Source organism: Pelodiscus sinensis, chromosome 18 (assembly GCF_049634645.1).
Source record: "Pelodiscus sinensis isolate JC-2024 chromosome 18, ASM4963464v1, whole genome shotgun sequence".
In the NCBI taxonomy this organism is placed as follows: domain Eukaryota; kingdom Metazoa; phylum Chordata; order Testudines; family Trionychidae; genus Pelodiscus; species Pelodiscus sinensis.
Genome location: NC_134728.1, coordinates 9,255,249 through 9,280,150, shown reverse-complemented (window position 1 = coordinate 9,280,150; position 24,902 = coordinate 9,255,249). Strand labels below are relative to the sequence as shown.

Genomic DNA, 24,902 nt, shown 5'->3' with positions numbered 1-24,902 from the left:
TACCCCTCCCTGAACCTGTACCCCATTCCCCTGCCCATATCACCACCCAAACCATCTGCACCCCCTTTTCCTCCTTCTCCCAGGTAACAACTCCCTCCCAGACCCTGCAGCCCCTCTTACACCCTCCCCCAGGCCAGAATCCTCTCCTGTACCCATAACCCCCCCGGACCCTACACTCCAAGCCCCTGCCCCAGATTATAACCCCCTCCTTCACTCAAATTCCCTCTCAGACTCTACACTCCCCTCCTGCACCCCAGTCCTCTAGCCCAAGCTCCCTTCTACACCCCACCCATTGTCCCAGACCCTGCACCCCCTCCACAGAAGTGTGGCCCTTTACCACTTACCAAAATCTTGGAGTGGCCCCCACATTAAAAATTATTGCCCACCCCTGGGGTAGACAAGGCCCAGTACTGTAGAGTCCTGGTCTGTAATAGAGTCCCCTAGGCACAATCATAATACAAATAATAATAAATGAGAGTTCTTTGAAATGTTTGCTCCTTCCCAGGCATGTGTATTACATTGGCTATGAGAAGAGAACCTCAGATTCATGGCAAACTTCTGAAAATGGTTAAATTGTGTATTACTTATGGGAGGCAAGATTAGATTGACATTTTGGATTCTTTTTTGGAATAAGGACCAATCCCATTTTGGCTGTCTAGGTGGCAGTAGAGCTCTTCTGTGCATACATTTGGGGGGGGGGGACAACAATGTAAGTGTCATGAGCTTAACTCACATCTCTGCATTCTGCCCGTTTTTGTTCCTGCCGAGGGAGCATGAGAAGTTAATGCTGCACCCTGCTACCCCCATGAAATGCTGTCTTCATATTTTTCAAGGGAAATGAACTACGGTCGTTTTGCAAAATGTGGCAAAAGCGGCACAGCAGCTCCTCAAAGACGAGGATAGATTAACTCACTTCCAGCAGTGCTGGAGGGAATTGTGGGGTTGGATCTTGAGCTTCTTGGGGCACAGGAGTTTCATGAAAGCTCTTCTGAAACTGTAGTGGCAGAGGGGATAGAGGACAGGGTTAATGGCAGAGTTGATCCACAGGAGCCAGAAGGAAGTCTCATACCAATAATCAGGGATGCAGTGGCCATGGCAAGCCGCACGGATGATCATGAGGAGGGTGTATGGTGCCCAGCAAAGCCCAAAAATGCTCACAATAACTGCCAGTGATTTTGCCACCTTCTTGTCTCTGGAGAGCCTGAAGCGCTGCGTGATGCTCTGGGAGACCATCTTCATCCGTTTCTCTATAGACAGTGCCGATGCCGATGGTTTATAGCTCCTCTTGCTGAAAGACTTTGGTTTCCCACCATAGAGCCCAGAGCTCTTTGAGTTTGCTGTCTGTGAGTCTCTCTCACTAATACTGGCATTGGCAGCTGCTTGTTGTACTTCACCCTTAGGAAGGTCGAGAGTTTTAGCTGGCTCTTTCTGGTCCCACTTACAGCATTTCAGGGAAAGCTTTCCTTCTGGGCTCATTTCCATCTCCTCCATGAATGACTGGCTCTGTACTTCGTGGAAGATATCTAGACGGATTTTGGTGCGTTTCTGAATGTTCAGGTAAATGCTCAAGTTGAAAAACAAAACACTGATGAAGGGAGTGAAAAACTCCAGAGTGGAAGCCGTCATGAGAAAATACCAGTTGTAGAAAAATTCAGCATAGCATTCTCCATCAGGTATGATGCTCTGCCCGGTTACATATTCCCAGCTGATAATTGCAGGTCCATAGAGTAGGAAAGCTAAGACCCACACCATGACCATTTTCAGTACTGCTTGCTTGGTATTACCTTGCTGAGCTCGATATGTGACCTAGAGTGGAAAAAACTTTTCTTAGATATGACCAAATACATTCACCAGCTTAGACTGTTTTATAACCTAAATGTCTGGCAAAGTTGCTATATGATATCTTTGCAGTATAACAAATGCATATGCTGGAGACAGTGGACACAGTCACTAAATGAATCGTCCCCCTGTCCCCCTCCAGAGAAGAGCTAGGACCTGGTCCTTTAAGTACAAACCATACTTGGCTCATGACTGGCTTAGGACAGTCCTGAACTGAGTCAGTACATTTCAGAGAGATAGTCGCTTTTTATGTCAATCAATCATTCTTGATACATATCTCAGCCCAAATTTGATACTTGCTTTTTAACCACATTTTGCAGATGGGTAAAATGAGGCAAAGAGAGATATTGTTACTTGTCCAAAGCAGCAGCCTGAGTCAGTGGCAGAGATGGGAACTGACTCCACGGAGCCTCACCATCTAGTCCACTGCCCCAGCCACATGCCTGTACTCTCCCGGCATGCACTGTGAAATTGTTAGAAAGAGGCCCACATCAAACTCCTGTGTCCAGCACATGAGCTTTGTTGCAGTTTGTCCTTGGATTGCCTCTGACCTTTATGCATTGTGCTCCTGTGTAGACATTGTGTATTGTATTTGGAACATTTATGAAGTGCTGTCCACCTCCTGTAAGATGCTTAGTACCCTCAACTCCAATTGCAATAACTGCATTTAGGACATTTTGGCATCTTACAAGATTCTACTGCAACCTGTGAGCCTCTTCCTGGGACCGTAACTCCCATTGGAATCAGTTTGTTTAGTCTGGAAATAACCACTGCAAGTTGGTAATAAACTGTTTGCCTCACTTGAATTGACTGGCTGTCACTCAAACACCTTCTTCCCTGCCAGCTTTTGAAGGACAACTTGTTTCATGGGTTCTGAACCCCAAAGGCTTTGAGTGATGGTTTTTTTGTTTGTTTGTTTTTTAAAGCACACCTAATGTCAAGATTTCTGAGTGAACTGTGTATTTTCCCAGGAATTTTTCTTTTCCATCACCAAGTTAAAAGATTCATCATTTCCCAACGAATCAAACAGCTTTTATTTAGCACAGATGGCTCTAGACAATAAAGTGAAGAGGAAGGCTTTTCTCATCTCTGACATGTCAGTACTTACCGCTCTTGTCACCGAGAGGAATCTGTCATAGCTAATCAGCACAATGTTGAAGACTGAAGAGGTGCAGAGCAGATAATCAATTACTAGCCAGAGCTTACAGAAGCTTTTTCCAAAGGCCCATCGTCCTGTCAGCACATAGGGCACGTACAAGGGAATGCAAAAGGCACCTGCAATGAGAGGTGTTTATATTTGAAAGGGCTTCTGCATGGTGCACAGGTGTTTGAAAAAAGTAACTCTCTTGAATGCTGAGAATAACTGGTAGTGTACAGGATGCTATTTGCAGGTCTGCACCGTAGCTCAAGATGGCCATTTTGTGTATTTAGATTGGATGGGCCAGGTTGGGGTGGGTTTGCTCGGGTCACCATTTGTGCTTTTTTCCATGAGTGTCTCTTAAAAACCTAATCTTGTGACATAGCAGCAGCACAGGCTAGTGAGACAGAAAGGAGCCTGCTAGATGAGAATAGGCTGAGAATACACTTATGTCTGCCAAAGAGCCCATGAACACCCAGGCTGTGATTTTCAAAGTGGTCTTAAGGATTTGGAGCCTGGGCACTCAAAAACAAGGGTGCCAAGCTCCTATTGATTTCAGTGGGGGATAGGTACCTGAACTCCTTTGAGGATCTTGAGCTTTGGCTGCATGACTCCCATTTAAATGAATGGGAGATGGCTGCCCAAATGCCCCAGGAAAAGCTCGAAATCTGAGCTTTACAGGAAAGCTGTAAAGCAAGGGAACAACCAGGTTTTTACGCATTACCATCTCATGGTGACGCATAAACAAGGACTCCCAGCTTGTCCTTTAAAATCAAAGCTTCCCTGGCTTCCGTTTTGGCCTGAACTTTTCTTTGATGGAGGACCCAGGTTAGTTCTTTTTGGGGATGAGGTGGGGAGGGGCTCCACAGTGCTCCCATCTGAGAGCCTGATCCTATAAGTTTCCACAGGTGAATTTTCTCAAGTGTGGTAGTTGGTACCAGTGCATGTGTGTTTACAGAAGCAGGTTCTGGGTCTGTAACCTGACCAGCTACTGTTCTCTTCTCCCCCCCCCCCCTCCAAGGAAGGGGAGGGAGCACTGAGTACCCTCTCTCTGCATCTGGCACAAGGGGAAAGCAGAATCTGATGTTCTTGGCTTATCATGGTTAACAACTATCCAGCCCTTCCCAGGATTTTGCCCAGACTTTCCAACAAGGTGGCAGAGGTGAGGGCTTGACAGCTCTGTCAAAAATACAACATAGATTTTGAAAACCAATCAATCACTAAGATCATCTGCATATCGAAGAAGCTAGGAAAAGATGGAATCCAGGGTCTGCGAGGCTTTGCACCTTACTCTAAGTCAAGGGCTGTTCAGAGGCATTACCGTAGTGTCTAGCATTCTGAACTATTTCCAGATACAGTTCAGTAACTCTGCCCTCCTATTTTTGCATATGAGACACTGATAATGCTCCTGCTTATCAATGTGGAGAGAGAGAAAGAGAGTCAACTAAGCAATCTCTCTGGGGTTTGATGGATTATAATCCTTCCAGGAAGTTGAGATCATTATTAATTCCTAATTAAACATCAGTAAATTTCAGAGAGGTAGCCTGTTAATCTGTAACTGAAAAAAACTTAAAAAACAGCGAATAGTCCTTGCAGCACCTTAGATACTAAAAAAAAAATGCAGATGGTATCATGAGCTTTCTTGGGCACTTCTTCATCTGTTGTGGGTTGTGCCCAAGAAAGCTCATGATACCATCTGCATTTTTTGTTAGTCTCTAAGGTGCTGCAGGACTATTCGTTGTTTTGTAAGGGGGGGGTTTAACAGTAAAGAAATCCATGCTATTCCTCCTGCGAAGATGTGTGTCGCAGCTCTTAATCTTTGGCTCGGGGGATGGGTCAGAACTGCACTCAGCCTGTTTGCACACAGCCTTTTGGTTGTAGTTCACAGAGCCAGGGGCTGCTCACTCAGCTCGGCTCTCTCACATAGCGAGCGACAGGAGACTGTGCAGCCTTCTCCGTTAGCCAAGCGTGCAACTTCTTAGAACATCTGGCCAGCTGCAAGCCCGCGCGGTTACTCACCCTGCCCTTTGCATCCCCGCTTAATAGCCCTTGCAAGATACACGGACAGAAGCCGGAGCAGTTGCCGGAGGGCTCATTGTGCCGTCCACCCCACGGACTTATTAACAACACACATCTACTTGGGCTCTGTCCTTCTGTTAACAATACCCGCCTCACAGAGTAGCATGTACTTGTGCCTGGCCTGGTTCAGTGTTGCCATGTTAACTGGGCACCACCAAACATGTACATAACTGGACTTCCAACTACCTCTTCTTTCCAGAACAGGCTGTGGAGGCCTCTAAAAGGCACACGCCTTACGCAGCTGTGTGGATCCTAGCTAGAGGATGTGGTGGAGGGAAGATGCAATGATAGAGGATTTCCGTGGGAAGTCCAGTCCCGAGGGAGGGGAAACAGCCCGAGTTTTACATTGTTCACGTTGTGAATTTGTTCTGATGTTCAAACCCGCTTAGCGCTGGGTACAACCCTTGAAGAGAGGAGAGCAGGAGCTCTTTGCAAAGATTGCAGGGAGGACCATTTTAACCTGAGCCATAGGGCAGTGAAGCGAGCAAGACCCCTATGTCTCTCCATCACATCTGGAAGTGGGGAGGGGGGAGTTTCCCTGATATACCAGCTTTCCAGTTTGGTTCAACAGCTCTCAGCACCCGCACTATAAACATTGTTCCAGCGCCTCTCTCTCTCCCTGGGGTGGCCGAGAACAGCCCCAAAGAGACCAGGCAGCTGCCTCTGCCGGTCGGCTCCTATGCTGCCTGCTGCACACAAGCAAAACTTTAAGCCCAGCGGGGAAATATGTGTCCGAGCTGCAGTGGCTGAGGCTGGCCCCGCGGTCGCCAAACTGGGGAGAGGGAAGCGGACGTGGTACTTTACCTACTAGGAAATCGGAGATGGCCAGGTTGAGAAGGAAGTAATTGTTCTGGGTCCTCAGACTGGAGTCCACCACGAAAGCCAGCATGACCAGCGCGTTCCCGACCACGGTGGCCACGATCAGCAGCGCCATGAGCACAGCCAGAGAGATGGTCCACATGGCCCCGAACCTGCCCGCCAGCTGATGCCCGGCTGCTTTGCCTTCCGCCGCCGAAGCGTTGAGTGGCCAGTCTTGCAGGGCGCTGTCCATTTCAGCACCACGCCGCTCAGCGACTCAGGCGGCAGGAACTGTCCACACCATCCCGGCGGCGGGGGCTGATCCAGCTGGATCCTCGCTCACACCCAGCCCAATCGACAGCAGCGGCTGCATCGCTCCCCAGAGGGGTATCCGCCAGCGCCAGGAACCGCCGTGCTCCTTCCCGAAACGGGTAGGGAAGGGGAAGGAGCAAAGGGATCGCACTCCCCAGGGGTGAGTAGCTGCCCGGGACCTGCTCCCTCTCTGCACCAGAGTGGGGTCGACGCCCAGCGCTCCCCTGAGCGCCTTTGTGCCTGCTGATCGTTGCCCCGCCTAACGCTGCATGTGCTCCCGCGGGCTGCCGGCTCAGGGCGCGCTCTTGGGGTTCGAAGACCAGTCTGGAACCACACCGCAGCCACTCCGGGTTAGCTCAGCGGTGCTCGCCGTGTGAACGCGCCGCTGCTTCTGCAGAGCCAAGGACCCAGCGGGAGGCCGCGCGATTCATTGGCTGCAGGGAGTTCAGTCAGCTTCTCCTGCCAGCTGTTTCCCCCCCTTTCCAACTCTGGTGCTGAGCACTCCGGCTCAGGAGACAATGCGAATCACTCGTCACCGAGCGAGTTTCATCGGCTTGGCTCCGAAAAGCTGCGGAGGGGGCGGGACATGATTGGCTGAGGGCACTGGACAAATCCTTATTCTACAGAAAATTCCTTAACTCTGAAACGCTGTGTACATTGTGGGAGGCTGGAGATGGACTAAGACCTGAGCGCTACAACATGCCCGATTCTAATGCGGTGGGAGACTTGTGGAATGTTCAAACATAGTTTCCCACAGTGATGAGTTAACTGGCTGGCTGAAGCCACCACTACCTTGGAAACCTTCCCTAGCTTATTAGCAGCGGTTGATCTTGCTGGGAAAGGACTCATAGGGTTCTGCTGTCCTCATTCATTGTTTTCCTTGGAGATAATGAAGGTGGAAGTAGCTCTCGGAAGAAAGCAGATCAAAGATGTGGGCTGAGCAGACTTGAAGGAGGAACTCTATGGAGCAGCCAAACCTAGGAAGAAGGCTCAAGCATGTCCCCAGTCCATCATAAGAATTTCATTATGCATTGAGCCCTGGCTTGGTTGATTTAGTTGGGATTGGTCCTGCCTTGGGCAGGGGGCTAGACTTGATGACCTCCTGAGGTCTCTTCCAGCTCTATTATTGTATGATTCACTTTAACATTACTGGGGCTGCCTGCATGGTTAAAGTTAAGCCCCTGCTTAAGTTCTTGGTTACCTGATTGTTTTCTGCATTTATAAAACAAGTTAGAGGATAAAGTTTGGACTTTGCATACTGCGTAGACTGTATCTGAAGAACAGATTGGGAAAGGCAGCTCAAGAATATTAATCAAATCATCTTCCACGTTAATCAGTGAACAAAATGTTCTGCGTCTGTTTCTTGCTAGGGTCTGCATAGTGAGAGAAGCTGCCTCCTATGTATAAGAAGTAATAATTCAACTCAATAGCAGAAAGCCTGAGAACAGAAAGGTTCTGCCAGAGTCATTTCACGGTCTTGACAGAGGATGTCACTGTGTGCTTGTCCCCATCAGCACAAGAACCTAAGATGAAAAACAAGGTGGGGAAAATACAGAGAAAATGCACCATATGTGAGATAAAAATATTGCTACCTGAAATAGTCTAGGGCTGCAGATGAAGGTGGTTAGTTGTGCATTCTTTAGACTCCAAATAACTTCATGCATGACAACAGGGAAGCTGTGAGAAGACCAGATTCAATGATAAGCTTGACTGAGTGTCAGTATGTTCCAATAGATCTGCTGCTTTATTTAGAACAGGCAATGGCCTTTGCAATCCACAATATCATCTTGGCATTAATGTGAGCAGATCTTCAGGCTCCTGAGAATGTTTGATCATAAACTGTTTCATGAACAAGCAGGCCAGTTGGAGGGATCATAGAATTCATTGTTTGTAAATATTCAGGCAGTCATTCATGAAAATGTTGACAGCACCAAATGATTCTGGGTCTGTGCATACAATGTGAATGCTGTATTATTATTCATTGTTGACCATTCATCACTTGTTCTCCTGCTCACAAAATTTCCACCATCTAATCAGGAAGTAGAAACTGTACCGGATAACTACGGTAATTTAAGATTGTTGCAAACAATTTGCAAATTAAAATAACATCTAAATGCCTAATGACTATGGCTAACCCTGATTAATGCTCCCTGCATATTAATGACATGACAATTGCCATAGCCGAGCAGACTATCACGAATAGTTCAGTAATCTTGCTCTAGCAATGTCCTCTGTCTCCTACTTCAGTGGAAGGTAAAAAAAAAATACCTAAAAATGGGCTTTATATTGCTGTGCAATATTTTGGCAGTAGGAGAAAAATTCCCTTGCTCCCTCCACAGGTGATCAGATAAAACCTTTAAGCATTCAGGTTAATAGAGCTTCCAGCTTTTTGACCTAGCTAGTGCATATCATAGACATATGCAAATAGGGAGAAAATCAACACTGTTCAGAAAGTTCACACTAGTCCTATGCATAATTTAACTACCACTTAGGCCTTTGGGGATTACATATCACTTAAGCCCCACTTATGCCCAAAGTCCAAAGCGAGATTTAAGAACATAAGAATGGCCATACTGGGTCAGACTAAAGGTCCATCTAGCCCAGTAGCCTGTCTGCCGACAGTGGCCAGTGCCAGGTGCCCCAGAGGGGGTGGACCGAAGACAATGATCAAGCAATTTGTCTCGTGCCATCCATCTCCAGCCTCTGACAAACAGAGGACACCATTTCTATCCCCTGGCTAATAGCCTTTTATAGACCTAACCTCCATGAAATTATCTAGCTTCTCTTTAAACTCTGTTATAGTCCTAGCCTTCACTGCCTCCTCTGGCACGGAGTTCCACAGGTTGACTATGCGCTGTGTGAAGAAGAACGTTCTTTATTCGTTTTAAACCTGCTACCCATTAAGGAGAGCATAGGGCTTCCTGCACAGTGGTACATTTCACCAATAAATATTTAGCCCCTTTAAATAAGTTTGCCCAAGGTGGCAAGTTCTATCGGTGAAAAAATTATTTTATATTTGTATTCATTTTGAATTTGTACCCCTGTCAGATGAATTGAGCCCTAACTCAGACTGTAACTCCCCTGAGCTCTGTATGTGAGCATTGCAGCTGGCCCCATATATTTAAAGATATAATGTAATGGCTTTACACTAAAAGTGTACTGTAGGCAAACTCCTAAGCTCTGTTACACTTGAAAGTTATTTTGGATTAAGGGAGGGTATGAATATAAAGTGCTGGAATTCTGCAGTGAGACAGTCCATCAGCTACTGAGGAATAGCTACTGCGATTAATTTACCCTTGTAGACAAGCCCTTAGTATAAATTGGAAACACTTTCTCAACCCCCCTAATTCTTAGGGAAGTTTAAAATTGAATGTCGCAACTGACCGTATCCTTATACTGGGACAAATCTAAGTCCTGGATCCAACCCCCAAACTTTGAGAGTGTTTGGACCAACATACTGATTCCAGATCTGTGACTTAGGCCTATGTCTTTCTTTTAGATTCACCAGCCACTGCTGTTCTTACCTCATTGTTGGTAGTGACCACCATGAGCCTTTGCTGTTTTGGTTGGGAACCTGTATTCATGCTTTCTCACACGGCACTCTCATAGTTTTGCACACAGTTTATTGCCATGGGCTTCTCTTTCCAGTGTTTTCTGTATTGTTCTTAGGTCCTGCCAGGATTAATTTTAAGTTGTCTTTGATGTGCTTCCTTTGCTCCACATCAATCACGTTCACGGTCTCTGCTGTGACATGCACACAGGCGTATGTGCTGGGCATGACAGGCACTGCAGTAGCTCTTGTGCTTAGCACAATTCCTGTTCAGATAAAAAAAGTGTCTGACTGATTATGCTCTGAAGCAGTGTGGATTATCTATCCTGCTTAGCCATCCTTCCGGGTGGAAACCTCTTCTCCACTCCAGGGTTGAGTCTTTGATAGTGTTTCTGACAATCCAGAGTTTAGCATCGTGGAGTCTCCGGCTTTAATTCCCCAGCTTTCTGCTGAGTCTCCTAGATAATGTTGTCAGAGCATCACTTGAGGAAAGGGTTCAGGTTACAGGGTCTATGCAGTCATGCATACCAGGTTTCACAGCTCTTCTCACATGCCTCTATTGCATCTCAGTTCCTTCGTGTATTTGCAATTCATGAAGACTTCTGGCAGAATATTTGTCAGTGCCAACATGTCAGATGCAGAGATGGGTTCATGCTGTGAACCCTCCTTTGCAAAATCTCAATATCCCTAATTAAGGGACGAGTACCTGAAATTTTATTAAGTTTGTTACAAAGATAGGGACCAAGATATTCAGACCCAGGGTTTTGGTGATCCTCTCTAGGATCCCATAAAATATTCCTGTGCTGTTCTTTGGCTTTTGGTGGAATGTATATCATATTGCCCTATCATATTGATATAAGCTGCTTGGACTTTATTCATAGAGACTGATTTTCACTTTAGGAATGGATGAGGGACTGTTCCTAAAATCCAGATAGCATCATGTTTGCCTAGATATATCTATTATGTCCAATTCCATGGCGGTCCCACAGACCGCCGTGGAATAAGCCTTGCTACAAAGCTTAAAGTCTATCGAGCAGTAGTGTTAACTACCCTGATGTACGCCAGTGAGACTTGGACTGTATACAGGAGGCACGCTAGGCAACTGAACCACTTCCACACGATTTGCCTCCGCAGACTTCTGAGGATCCGGTGGCAGGATAAGGTGCCAGACACAGAAGTCCTTTCTAGAGCAGGTCTGCCGTCAGTTTACACCCTGCTGATGAAAGCTCAGACACGCTGGGCAGGCCATGTTGCAAGGATGCCAGATCATCGCATCCCTAAACAGCTCTTCTATGGTGAGCTGTTTCAAGGGAAGCGATCGCACGGGAGACAAAAGAAGCGATACAAAGATACGCTTAAAGCCTCTCCCAAGTCCCTGGATATTGACACCACCTCCTGGGAGACCCTGGCACAAGACCGATCAACATGGCACACGCTGATCTACCAAGGCTGTCAAACATCTGAAGCCAGAAGGACAACCATAGCACAAGAGAAGCGAGCACTCCGTAAAGCCAGAGTTGCAAAAGCTGCAACAGTGGTGCCCACACATGTCTGCCCGACATGTGGCAGAACATTCCATGCCTGTATCGGCCTTATCAGCCATTTGCGGACACACCATGGACAGTCCATAACCCGTTAGATGTCAAGGTCCTCTTCGAATATGATGGACGAACAACATTATGTCCAATGATGATAGAACTGAAAGGCATCTCTTGTTATCTTGAACAGCTCAAGTATTGTTATTTAAATGGACAGCATCCCCAACAAATGAAAATACAATGGTTCTGCTTTAATCACTAAAACCACTTCTGATTTCACCTTAGCACGCATATTCTCCAGGCAGTTTTTCTTAAAGAATACTGTGACGGGGTGCAGTCACAGAAGACCCCTTAGGGGTGTTGTCCCAGAGAGCTGACAAAGCCACTGACACTCACCTCTTTGTTCTCTGGGGTTTCTCACCGCCCTGTCCTGCTGGGCCAGGTCTCCTGGTCTCCCCCAGCCAATGCACAGAGCAGAGGTCACCATCCTCCCTCCCCCTCTCCTGTAGAGCAATGCAAGCACTGAACCACTTCAGGTCTGAGGAGCATACAGTTTTGGGCCCGCTCCCCAGATGGGATCAGAACCCCAAATAAATCATTCAGGTAAGCCCCCTTTAAAAGGAAAGGAGGATATGCACACTGATTGCTCCCTGAGGGTATGTCTACACTAGCTCGTTAGTTCGAGCTAGGTAAAATAATCAGGGCAACCGGAGTTGCAAATGAAGCCTGGGATTTAAATATCCCAGGCTTCATTTGCATGTTCCCGGGTGCTGCCATTTTTAAATCCCTCTTAGTCCGAACTCCGTGCCCACGGCACTCCTCATTTCCACCAGGAGTAACGGTAGTTCGAATTAGGATCTCTAATTCGAACTACCTACTCCATGCTGCGTGTAGCTGCGGGCACGGAGTTTGGACTAGGGGGGATTTAAAAATGGCGGTGCCCGGGAACATGCAAATGAAGCCCGGGATATTTAAATCGGCACTATTTAAATAAGCACTAGCAAGGAGGCGGTCCATCACAAATGTATCAGCTGAAACATACCAATCACAACCCAAACAATTAGAAATCAGTCTCAGCCAAAATTCAAGATCCAAACCCTAAACTCTGCAGTGTGGGAAGGTGATGGATCTGGGTCAGAACTTTGCAGTTTAAGTTCATCCCTGTATTTTACTCAATTTTCAGATGTCTTGTCTATGCTTAAAAGTATAATTTTTTTTATATAGTTTTATTCCATTTGAGAATTGAAATAAACTCTGTGGTTGTAAGGCTCCTTTAGATAAACTCTAAGGCTTTTATTGGCATAACGGTGTCAGGAAAAATCACACCCCTAATCAACATTGTTATATCAGTAAAACTGTAGATGAGTATAGTGTAGTCCAGCATGCAGTGATGGTGTCTTTTCCTCTTTTGTGAATGTATAAATGGGAGAGACCTTTGGGGTGTGTCTACACAGCAAAGTTATTTCAGAATAATGGCTGTTATTCTGAAATAACTATGCGAGCATCTACACAGCAATTCCGTTATTTCGAAATAATTTTGAAATAACGGATGGCTTATTCCAACTTCTGTAAACCTCATTCTATGAAAGATAACGCCTGTTCTGAAATAGCTGTTTCAAAATAAGGTGTGTATAGACACTCCACTTCTGTTATTTCGAAATAGCCCCTCACCAGGGCCATTCTAAGTTATTCCTCCTGGTGCTCTAAATTGAGATAGAATGTCTACACTGCAGGGAAGCCTCAAAATTAGTATGAGGCAGGCTTCCTTAATGTAGACGTGCTATTTCGAAATAAGATATCTCAGAATAACTATTCTGGAATAGCTTATTCCAAAATAACTGTGCAGTGTAGATGTAGCCTTGGAGATTGAAATGGCGACTCCTGCAGTAATGGAATTCAAAGCAGTTCATAGACTGAATAAGGCTCTAAAAAAGGCAGCCACTCCAACTATTACAGGTAAAAGTAAAGTGGTTCTTGCTGAACAGCTTTCAGCATTCCTCTCAACAGTGAGTTCACACATTGGCTTGCTGATTTATTAAGTAGGCTGAAGTGGGTTTGAAGTATGTGAGGGGCATGATGTCAATTTCATCTGAACACTGCCTGCCACTCCAACTCAACTGCTGTTACAAGTTCATGGAACTAAACTTTGAGGCCAGTTTAAAAACTGATTCCAGTTTTACAGTTCGTGACTCATTACAAACGAGCATTTGCCTTAGTAAATCTCAATCAAAACTTAATATTTGGCAGCTTTTAGCAGCCAATTTCAAAAGTATGGGATATGTTTAATGAGTGTAAGTGTGCCCCAGATCAGAGTGGTAGAAGCTTCCTGTCATTATTTATAGTTGAATTGAGGGGCTAGTGACGGAAGTGATCATTATAATAACAAGTGGAAACCCTCCCTCCCCCATAGATATAGATGGCACACATGCCGAGGGGCACATGTGACTGGAATAAGTTCTAGCACTTCCAGAGCTGCAGCAGAATGAGAAGCCAACTTAGCCAAGAGGAACCCTGCAGTTGCTGCTTTGCCAGCCCATTGTGCTTCTGCTTCTGCACAAAGAAAGAAGCAAAGTCTTTCAAATATAGCATCAGGGAACAGGAGAAGCAACAGGAGGAGCATCGCCTTTGCCAGAGAAATACTGAGTCTTTAATGTATTTCCCTTTTAAAAAGATAGTTGCTGAGCGTGGTGCTTTGAAGATTTATAAGGACTGAAAAATTGTAAAGGAAGTGGTATGACAATGCAAACATCGATGGAACACAATGGAATCAGCCATGGGACATGCTCCGTTCTCTGCTTCAACTTGGCATCAGAACTTCTAGGAGTGTCTGAATGTGTTTCCTCCTTGCCAGGTTCCAAGGTACTCTGTTCAGTAAGGTTAACCCTTGACAAACATGGCGATGACAAGAGCAACCCCCTATCAGATACAACAAACTTCTCAGTGGGCGGGGTATTCAAAAGGAAGATGCACCGTGTTGTGAGTCTAAGAACAGCACTGATCTGTATGCGTCCAAACTAGCACCTTCCCCAGAGTCGCAGATGTAACATGCAGCACCACACAGTGGTATGCCCCATGGATGCCTAATCAGGAATACAGATACCCAGCCTGGGGCATGGTCTCCTATTCAAGCACGTAAGTGATATCTTCAGCACCTCCCAACCTGTCTAATGAGGCCTACTGATTTAGTCGTAGTGGCGGGAAGCCAAGCAGTATGGGCCATTGGCCCCAAAGTTCTGGGTTCCATTCACAGGTCTGGCACTGAACTGAACATAGGCAAGTCACTTTACTACTCTGTGCACCAGTTTCTTGTGTGTACAATGGAACTAATTCAATGAGGTATCCTGTGGCACCTTAAAGATACAGACTGACTACGTCCGTCTACATTGTGGAGCTATTTTGGGATATTCTGGTATCCCAAAATAGCTATTCCGCATCTTAAGAGCAAGCCCATTATATCGAAATATAATGGGCTCACTATGCCAACGTCCCTGTAAACCTCATTGCACGAAGGATAAGGGACATTTTGGGATAGCGCTTTATTTCGAAATTTGGTGCTGTGTAGACAGTGCCACATTTTTAAATAAGCTATTTAGAAATTAGATTGTAATAAGTGCAAATTGCATAGCTTATTTCAAGGAATGGGTGCTGCATAGACACACCCTAACAGATTTCTTTGGACATGAGCTTTCGTGGGTAAAAACACTTCGTCAGATGCATGTAGTGGAAATCACTGAGGTTGGGAGATATATATATGTACAGGTTGAATCTCTGTAAACTGGGATTCACTGGTCCAGCAACCAAATCACAGATGTTCCAGGACCAGCTAGTTCCAGTGGAAGGCTGGTGGCAAGGAGCTCTGTGGGTCAGCAGAGCTGTGTGCTGTTGGCAGCAAGCTGCCAGCGGGCCCAGGAGCTTGGCTTCTCACAGTTGGGTTGCCGGGTGCAACAGTAGGGCCAGGAGCCTGGCATGACCCAGCTGGGCTGGGTGCCTGGCACACTGGGACCTGGGCTGGAGTTGGGTTGTCCAGCATGGCAAGGAAGGGGGGAGGAAGCAAGGCAGCAGGGCTGGCAGCAGTGTGGGAGCCAACCAGGAGGGCAGTGGCTGGTCCAAAAACAGGGGGGCCAGCAGCAAGGGGGCCAGATATAAGCTCCCCTGGTCCAGCAAAATCCCTCATCCGGGACTCATCATGTCCCAAGGGTGCTGGACCAGGGAGGTCCAACCTGTACTAGCATATCAAAAGAAAGGAGTTACTTATTAAGTGTAGGACTTGTGTTAAAGAGGCCAATTCAGTCCTGGTGGATGTGGTTCACTCCCAGCAGGTGTGGGGAGGTTTCTCTTGGTATTCACACCTCCCCATCAACTGCTGGGAGTGACCCACATCCACCCTGACTGAACTGGCCTCTTTAACACTGGTCCTACACTGGATAGATCCTACACTCCTCCACTCTTTTGATATGTTAGTGTGTATGTGTGTGTATACATGTTCACCAACCTCTGTGATTTCTACTCCATGCATCTAACAAAGTAGTTTTTACCCACAAAAGCTTATGTCCACGAAAGATGTTAGTCTTTAAGGTACCACAGGACTCCTTGTTTTTGCAGATACAGACTAATGTGGCTACCCCTCTGAGACTTCTCACAATTGACCTAATGCTGTTTAGCTTTCTTTGTAATGCATGTTGAGCTTGACAGATGGAAATCCCTGTTTAAGTGCATATGGCATTATTATTCATCTATCTCTCTCTTATGCAAGTGTATCACCATACTCTATTTCCTAATGTTTTGCCAAGTTTAGAATTAAATGTCACAAGGCGTGGGTCTTCCATTCCTTGCAAGGCCCCTACATGCCCTCTGATGCATGAGGATCCTTTGCAGGGTGTTTTTTTGGTGGCCCAGGGCTGATGAAATGCACCATGGATTGGCTCAGATTTTTGTAATTGCCTGTAAACGGTTCACAAGCCATTGCCACGATTGAATGCATCCTCACAATAATCGTACCAGAAAATTCAGCATGTGCTCTTCAGGGCATGCAGTTCTAGAACTCTGCATCACTGCAGCCAGTGAGTTGCATGGGAAGAAGGATCGGGTGGTGGTGACTACGATGCAGTGGGTTTTGAAGAAGAGGCATCTGGGAAGATCTCAGCTGGGAAGAAGCATAGCGTGCAGGGCCCTTAAACGTCTCCATCCCCAGCAGACTGGTGTGTATGAACTGAATTCTAATGGGAGACTTTCTACAGCAGCAGCAGATACACTGAACAGCCACACTGGAAGGTGTGGAGGGTGCTGCTGTATAAAACAATGGGGAAGGCCACAGAGATCAGAAAAAAACTGATCCTTGTTTTGGCTGTAACCTGAAAATCTAGACATACACACACACAAAATGTCAAGCGATGTATCATTTGTCACAGAAAAATTCTGTTTATGTTTGGGAATGATAAAAAGCCCGTTGGTGTCCAATGGGAACCTTTCCTTTGATGTCAGTGGGCTTGGGATCAGCCTTCTGGAAACGAAATCTTTAAAATGACAAATCAACTTGTGTTCAGGTAGGGTCATGCTTCTTGTCTCTTGCAGACAAACTGCACTTTTATTAGTATGCTGAGTTCAAAATCTCTGGAGCAGGCAAATTCCATGGGACAGGATGTGTTAGCATGTGAAATGCTTCTTAATGGGGAAATACTGAACAGCATTGAAACCTGGCACTAGTCAAGGTCAGGTCAGCTCTGCACTTTGAAATACACATTTGAGACATAACAACAGTGACAATAATATCCCCTGTGCCTCCGTCAATTTGAAAGGATTTTGTGTCAGCTGCTAAGCCCAACAGCGTTCTCAAAAGGAGAAGGCGAGGTCTGAATAACAAATCATAGGGGCTACTCCTCGCTGCTGCAAATGACACCAAATCCAGGTAACCATGTTGAGAGAATAGACTTCCCATTTCTATTTAAACTGTTTCTAGTTACACCTGTTATTCCACTTAGGAGGCATTTAAAAAGAGCAGAGCTGGGCTTAGATTTTTGGTACTCCAAGTGAGGCTTAGCTATGTGGGTTATAGGTTAAATAGGGGAGTTTTAATTGGTCTAAAAAGATTCTGATCTCAGAAGATTTGGCTCTCACGCCAAATCTTCTGAGATCAGAAGAGCAACTTCACCCAGATGTCAGTGGAGTTCTTTGAGATTTACACTGCAGTTCCTTGAGATTTACAGTGAGATTTAAAGACTCGGTTCTTCACTGTTTAACATAAAGTTGACAAAATCCAATGCCACTAAACAGCTAGGGGGCTGCAGTTTATTTAACCCCCATGTATGCAAATGGAAGTTTTCTTTAGTGAAGTAGAAAGTACATATGGGAGAAGTATTCCAAATGTCATCTCCCCACCTTCCTGCTGGTTCTGATACGACAGGGGCTCTGGAGCAGAGAGCTGGTTGGTAGTCGCATAAAATATTTAAAGGACTTCCTGAACTAATTAAGCATATTATTTGCTATATTTACTCATGTATCTCTTATACATATCAAAGTTTAATTCAGATTAATTTATTGCTGCCAATCAATTCTGTGGGCCAAATTCTCATCTCACTTCCAGTGGTGCAACCACATATTACATGAGAGGACCTTCAGGTACTTGCTCTGCAGGTTGAATTTAAGAAGGAAATGAAGGAGCAGTTTTGGCCCATGAAAGCTCTTCACCTAATAAACCATCTTGTTAGTCTTTAAAGTGCTACATAGTCCTGTTTTTTGTTTCAGCTACACCAGACTAACACGGCTACATTTCTATCACTTTTCTACATGAGAGAGACTTCCCTGGAGTCAACAGAGTTCCTTCAGATTTACACTGGCGTGTGACTGAAGGCAGAATATAGTCCATAATCCTTAGGTTGGTTGGTCAACATTTTATAAACTGAGGTTAAGTTGTGTAATATGTAAATATTTGTGCAAGTAATTTTGTATGTATTCTGCCAGCACATTTCTATGTGAAAGTAGTGAAGCAGATATGCCGAGATAGTTCTGTACAACACCAGGTAGCAGAATCCAATTTTGTTTACACCCGTGTAAGTCACAAGTCCATAACTGAGATCAGAATCTTGCTCTGAAAGTTCCAGACTTCAGAAAAATCAGCAGTCAGCTGACTTGCACTGTACTTTATTAGGGGTCTGAATAGTTTAAGGACTGAAAATGAATCATTTGGCCTCTAAGCTGATGAAAAGAATGCAGTTGAAAGAGAATCAAGTTTGTTACCTTAAATCAGTAATCCAGAGGCCTCTGTGAAACAACTTGATGAGAATCTATCCAGTTCCTAATGGACAGGCTCAGTTAGCTACATTGGAAAAATCCATCCTTTTTGCTGGCAGTCACAGCTGAAAGAGCAAATATGGGTGAACATGGAAACTGAAATCCCTTATTGATACACACAGCCAAGCGGGCTCTCTGTGGACCAGGAATGTGGCACAGAGTGAGGGAGGGGTGTACAAAATCCTGCATTGTTATCTATTCTGCAGATAAACAAAGGGCTGAAGTCTCCAGGGTTATCAATTTAGTGCATTTCTGTGAATGTTTGAGCAGGGTGACTTTACCCCTTGCAGTGCCTAAGGCCAGCCAACCCTGCTTACAGAATAGGCACTCCTGGGAGGGATCGCTTGATTCCCCCCATTGAAGAGCAGCAGGCCACGCCAAAGGGATTGCACTGTGCAGCTCTCTAGGTGAGAACAAGTAGGATTGCTTAGGAGGTGATTTCCTTGCTACCCAGTATTCGCCCCACACTGTGGCTACAGGGAAGGGTTTGTTAGACCAGTCAGTTACCTCCCCAGCTGTGACTAACATGAACTACAGCTGGGAGGGAAAAGGCTGCAGCTCCAGCAGACGAGGCTCCTTTCTGCAGGGGCTGGGTTCTGCCCTGAGAAACTAGCAGGGAGAGAAGGTTGGGGGATGAACTTTTACAACTGGTGCTCGCAAACAGGCTGAGGCAGGAAGCTGCCTGGGGAATCAGTGAGGGACCCTAGCTATTTAGCACAAGGGCTTGGGGTGGGAACTCTGAAGGAAACATGGGCCTGGATTCCCCTACTGCCACCCTCGCCCCCTTTGCAGGAAGGGAGGACAATACCTTGAGGCTGTGTCTAGACTGGCCAGTTTTTCCGGAAAATCAGCTGCTTTTCCGGAAAAACTTGCCAGCTGTCTACACTGGCCGCTTGAATACTATGCTACTCCCATTCAGGCAAAAGTCCTTTTGCGCAAAACGTTTGTGCAAAAGGGCCAGTGTAGACAGCTCAGATTTGTTTTCCGCAAAAAAGCCCCGATGGCGAAAATGGCGATTGGGGCTTTTTTGCGCAAAAGCGCGTCTAGATTGGCACGGACGCTTTTCCGCAAAAAGTGCTTTTGCGGAAAAGCCTCCATGCCAAGCTAGATGCTCTTTTACGAAAATGCTTTTAACGGAAAACTTTTCTGTTAAAAGCATTTCTGGAAAATCATGCCAGTCTAGACGTAGCCTGAGAGTAAAGGAGCGGCTAAAGTGAGAGTGGAGAGCTGGGATAGGATCACTGGAATTCAGACTTCTTTGTTTTCTTTTCCTGTTCACCTGGAAGGGGTGTCACTCTAAGCAACCTGCCTGGATGGCTGAGGTGTAAGAACAGATCACTGAGTGCCCCAGCGGGCTGGGACAATTTATATTGTGGAGGTGCTGAGAGCTCTGAAACCAAATTGTGACGCCTGTATATCCTGGAAACCAATCCATGCCAGGGAGTGCTGCAGCACCCCCTAAACCCCTAGTTCCAGCACTATAAAGTGCCCGGAGTTGTACTTCCTATGAGTGAACCTCTGACAACTCCTCTAGCTTGGCAGAGGGGAAGAGTTTGATCCCACTGCTGGCTCTAGTTCAGTGGGGGCAGCCTGTGGCATGTGTGCTGCATGTGGTCCATTGGGGTTCTGTGCGTGGCCCACAAGACATTTGGTGTACCGTTGCCCATGCACACGTTTGCCAGATTCTGCTGGTTTTCATCTGTGTTGTTTTTTTCCTACCAGTATTACAAAAGTGACAGGTAGGTTAGGGATGTGAAAGGTTAACCAGTTAACCAATAAGCATCACTCTAAATGGGTAATGCTTACCGGTTTTAGTTAACTGGTAGGGGCTGGAGTGGCTCCTTGCCCACGCTGGGCAGGGGGCTCCCCTCCACTGCAGGCAGGGGCTGCTCCAGCTGGCCGGTGGGGGCAGTCCTTGTCCATGATGGGCCCACACCCCTACCTCACCTCAAGTTACCCACTGGTTCCCAGGAGCAGGGCCAGCAGGGGCTGCCAGCCCCGCTCCTGGGAGGCTTTGCTGCAGGCTTCTCAGTATAAAGTTTATTTAGGCTTTATACTGCAGAGCTTGAAGCGTGTAACTGCGAAGATTTTTAGTGGCTACACGGTTACCTTTTAAAATGAATTTTTACGTCCCTCATGTAGGTGAAGTGAGTTGCACACAACACTGCCTGAGAGCCGTGTACTCCCTCTGCGTCCAGTCTAAGCACTGCCACGGTTCAATTCACACCTCCCTCCCCAAATTCTAGGTACACAAGTGCAGTTAGCAAAACTCCCCTGTCCCAGTCTGGGTCAGCTGAATTGGGCTCATAGGGCTGGAACTGTGGGGCTTTAAAATTGCAGAGTAGATGTGCAGGCTGGATCTTGGACTCCAAGGGAGGGGAGGTTCCCAGAGCCTGAGTCTGAACATCTACCCAACAATTTTATAGCCCTACAGCCCAAGCCCAAGTCAGATGATGTGAGGTCTTAGGAAAATGACCGTCAAGGAGAGTGTATGATCAATTAGCAAAGCAAATATCTATAGTGAGGAAAACCCACTCCTGTGCAGCATTAAAATGCCTATTGCAATCCCTGCTGATTCATTAGATTCCTTGTCTCTTCCACCCCCTCAGTGATTTACTTTGTGACCTTTGCATTTCTTCCCAGAGAGCAAACCTGCTTGTAGGGTGGGAGACTGCAAACAAGCCACTTTCCTTTCCCCACGTGGAATGTAAACAGCTCCTTACTTGCCTCAATTCTCTGAACCTGTGGAGCTTAAAAACCAAACTGTGGCCAAGCCAGGATTTCAGAAAGAAGCCCCTTTCTAATCCAAATAATGACAATACAAAGCCTGCCTTTAGATCTAGCTAATAAAGGCAGACTGATAATGATTTCATTGAACCTCTACCTGGCTAATGGAGTCGTTTCTAGTAGCTATTGCTCTGTGTCATGATCTCTCGATTCCTCATCTACTCAGACTTTTCTTTGATGTCGATTGCCTGGTAGCAGAGACCCGTACAAGAGTACTGGGCATCTAGTTACAAAAGCACGCTAGAGAGGAAATAACAGGCAGCTTGGAAACCTCAGCTCAGTGCAGGCAGAACCAGCACAACTTTCCACAAATTTTAGTCTATGCTGATTGGTACTTTCTCCTGGTTTCCTAGAAATCCTCCTTCCTCAGGGAACAACACATCCCCTGCCTGTTGTGAAGGATTGATAGCCCTGCTAGCTCAGTGCTTGTAAGCAAAACTCGTGAAGTCATTCTGCCGCTCTATTCTGCACTAGTTAGGCCTCAGCTGGAGTACTGTGTCCAGTTCTGGGCGCCACATTTCAAGAAAGATGTGGAGAAATTGGAAAGGGTACAGAGAAGAGCGACAAGAATGATTAAAGGTTTAGAGAACATGACCTATGAAGCCAGGCTTCATGAACTGGGCTTGTTTAGTTTGGAAAAAAGAAGATTAAGGGGGGACATGATAGCGGTTTTCAAATATCTAAAAGGGTGTCACAAGGAGGAAGGCGAAAATTTGTTCCTCTTGGTTTCTGAGGACAGGACAAGGAGTAATGGGCTTAAAGTGCAGCAGGGGAGGTTTAGATTGGACATTAGGAAAAAATTCCTAACTGTCAGGGTGGTCAAATATTGGAATAAATTGCCAAGGGAGGTGGTGGAATCTCCCTCTCTGGAGATATTTAAGAACAGGTTAGATAGACATCTGTCAGGGGTGGTGTAGACGGAGCTTGGTCCTGCCTTGAGGGCGGGGGGCTGGACTCGATGACCTCTCGAGGTCCCTTCCAGTCCTATTATTCTATGATTCTATGGTGCTGTAAAGAGCAGCCACTTTCTTCTTTCTCAGACACTGCACAGACAAACTCTGCCTTTACTTGCACTTGAAATCCTCCTGGAAGGGTGTGATGGGGCATCTGCCCTGCACTGGCCCTTTAAATGTTAAAATCCAGCCCTGGGAGAAGGCTGAAAGAGTGGAGTCCACAGCTCAGGCAGATACAGCCAATTAGGGCCCAGCTGGGGCTGTATAAACAAGGGCTCCTAGAGTGGAGAAGACACTCTTGCTTTGGCGGGGGTAGCAGAAGGGACCTGGCTTCCTGAGACAGGGCAGTGCTGGGGAAAGGCAGGCAGAGCTGGGGAGCTCTGGTCTGACCTTGCTACAGGGCCTGAGGCAAGGCCTTAGGATACTAGAGCTGCAGAGAGACAGTCCAGATAGAAGAAGGCAGCAGGTTCACATCCTTTGGCAATGCTGGGTGGCTATTTCAGACTGTGGTTTGCGCCTGAGGCAGGGACTAGATGAAGACTGGCAGTGGGTCACTGTGGCAAGGTGGTTATAAGGGAATTGGGAGTTCCCGGGGAGGACCCCAGAGTGCAGGGACACTGACCTAGGACAGTCTGAGGAGGAAAGGGCTCCACTGGGCTGCACCAGCGGAAGACTGCAGCAGAGGCTGGGACACCAACCAGTAGAGGGTCTCTGAGGTGGGAAAGCTGATTCCCTGAGTGACCAGTTGGAGGTGCCATAGGGGTGTGTGCTCGCCCCAAGACAAAGGAGATGCCACCTCCTCCATTGCCACCCACGGAACATCCCCCTTGCTGGATGGTCCTGTGCTAAAGATGACTTTCAAGAGCCAGGGATAAACAACATGCTCCTGGTAAATGCCCTTCCCCCCCCCCCCTTCAGTGTGTATGAGCTAGCACAAAATGGCAGGGGTTTTCACACTAACAATCCCCTCGCCCTAGATCTTCCTAGGAGGACTCCACCATGTCTCTCACTTACTCCAGATTTTTAAGAAGGCTGGACCCTACAGACTGAGCTCTTTTGGCACTCAGATGATTCTTCCACTGGCACGTGGCTCCCTTGTCCTCCATTTGGCCTGGCTCAAAGAGGCAGGATTTCTATTATTAAGCCAGTCCCAGCAGGCATGATGGTAACCCAGTGAGATGCCTGTGTGCAATAAGGAGCCCAGGTGGAAACAGAAGCAAGGTATTCCCGCACAGGAGCGGCCTGAGGCTGGCTGTGGCAGCAGGCGCCCCAGGCGGAAGGCGCGATCGTCACCCCTGTCTGCACGGCTGTCAATGACTGTGACATAATCACAGGGCGCCCGGCGCCCTGTGATGTCATCATCAGGTGCCTGGGCCAGTGGCGCCCTAGGCAACTGCCTAGTTTGCCTAGGCTCATGGGCAGCCCCTGTTCCCACATGACCTCTGGCTGTGAAAGGGTGTTCAGGAGGCAGCTGAGTCTCACGCTGGTGTAAAATGCATGGACCTCCTGTCTACCCTGGAGCAGTGGTTTTCAAACTTTTTTTCTCATGACCCAGTTGAAGAAAATGGTTGATGCCCACGACCCAACATCATTTGGCTAGAGTGTGGGCTCTGGGGTGGGGCTGAGGATGAGAGCTTTGGGCTCTAGGAGAGGGCTCTGGTTTTGGGAGGGGGTCAGAGCTGGAGCAGAAGGAGCTTACCTTGAGTGGCTCCCACTCAACGGTGCAGTGGGGGGAGAGGGGCTAAGGCAGCTTCCTGCCTCTCCTGGCACTGCAGACCATTCTGCACCCCAGAAGCAGCCAGCAGCAGGTTCCCAGCCAACTGGAGTGCAGAGCTAGTACTTGAGGCAATGGACAGCTCTGAGCTCTCCCCCACCCCCAACCTCGGAGCTGGTCCTGCTGCCAGCTGCTACTGGCACACAGCACAGCTACTGGCACACAGCTCAGGACACGCAGGGAGCTGCCTTAACACCCTTGCTGATCACCTGATCCCCCTTCAGCAAGGATACTCAGTGTCTGACATTCCATGACCCAGTACTGGGTCACGACCCATAGCTTGGAAACCACTGGCCAAAAGCTTGCTCTGGAACGGTGATGCTGGTGACTGAAAGCTGAGTGCTCCAGGCAAGGGCTAAGAAGACCTTTGTTCACTTGGTAACGTGCCAGTCCAGTTGCTTTGCAAACACTCTGTATCTCACTCAGCTCTCGTCATCAGTCTTCAATCTGCTAGCCCACAGACCAAAGCCACAGTTCTATATGCTGCCATGTTGGGGATCTGGGTTGGGAAGTGACTGATTGGCCAGGAAGGGGCAGTGTGGAGCTAAGCAGCCCTAAGCTTCCTGGCAAAAAGAGGAGCATGTTGTTTTCTTCTTCCCCTGAATGACCCGTCATGGAACAGCACTGCTGTCTGAAAAGAGATTGGTTAAATCTGCGGTGTGATGAAGGGACTGAAGCCATCCTCCTTGGCATGTGAATGCACCAAAGCTGTAAGACATGGAACTGAGCGTGACAATACTAGCCTTGAACAGGACTATGTGGAAATGGGATAAGTCAGAGGCTGATGCCCTCAAATGACACTTCCTAAGAGAGCAAAGGCATTCTCCAGCACAGCCTGGCCCTTCCA

At 47.1% G+C, this 24,902-nt stretch overlaps 1 protein-coding gene across 3 annotated transcripts; it reads right to left on the bottom strand.

Annotated features, from left to right (window-relative positions):
• Window positions 1–346: 346 nt before the first annotated feature.
• On the bottom strand, window positions 347–23,560 carry HRH3 (histamine receptor H3). 3 transcript variants are annotated; one of them, XM_006126170.4, is made up of 3 exons: window positions 5,861–6,564; window positions 2,948–3,114; window positions 347–1,806 (listed from the first exon to the last, which is right to left on the bottom strand). In XM_006126170.4, exons 1-3 carry the CDS (start codon window positions 6,105–6,107, stop codon window positions 910–912), a joined length of 1,311 nt encoding a protein of 436 aa, XP_006126232.2. In that variant the 5' UTR covers window positions 6,108–6,564; the 3' UTR covers window positions 347–909. The 3 variants fall into 3 exon arrangements, 1 of the variants encoding a protein (XP_006126232.2); XR_012896431.1 differs by lacking the exons at window positions 2,948–3,114; window positions 5,861–6,564 and adding exons at window positions 18,488–18,606; window positions 23,296–23,560 and having other exon boundaries at window positions 1,722–1,806; XR_012896430.1 differs by lacking the exons at window positions 347–1,806; window positions 5,861–6,564 and adding exons at window positions 18,488–18,606; window positions 23,296–23,560 and having other exon boundaries at window positions 2,979–3,114.
• Window positions 23,561–24,902: the final 1,342 nt, after the last annotated feature.

Coding starts and splice junctions, on each gene's coding strand:
- HRH3 (XM_006126170.4), bottom strand. CDS start 6,107: ATGGACAGCGCCCTGCAAGACTGGCCACTCAACGCTTCGGCGGCGGAA. Junction 3,115..5,860: donor CATCTCCGATTTCCTAGTAG/GTAAAGTACCAC, acceptor CTCTCATTGCAG/GTGCCTTTTGCATTCCCTTG. Junction 1,807..2,947: donor TCCTCTCGGTGACAAGAGCG/GTAAGTACTGAC, acceptor TTTCCACTCTAG/GTCACATATCGAGCTCAGCA.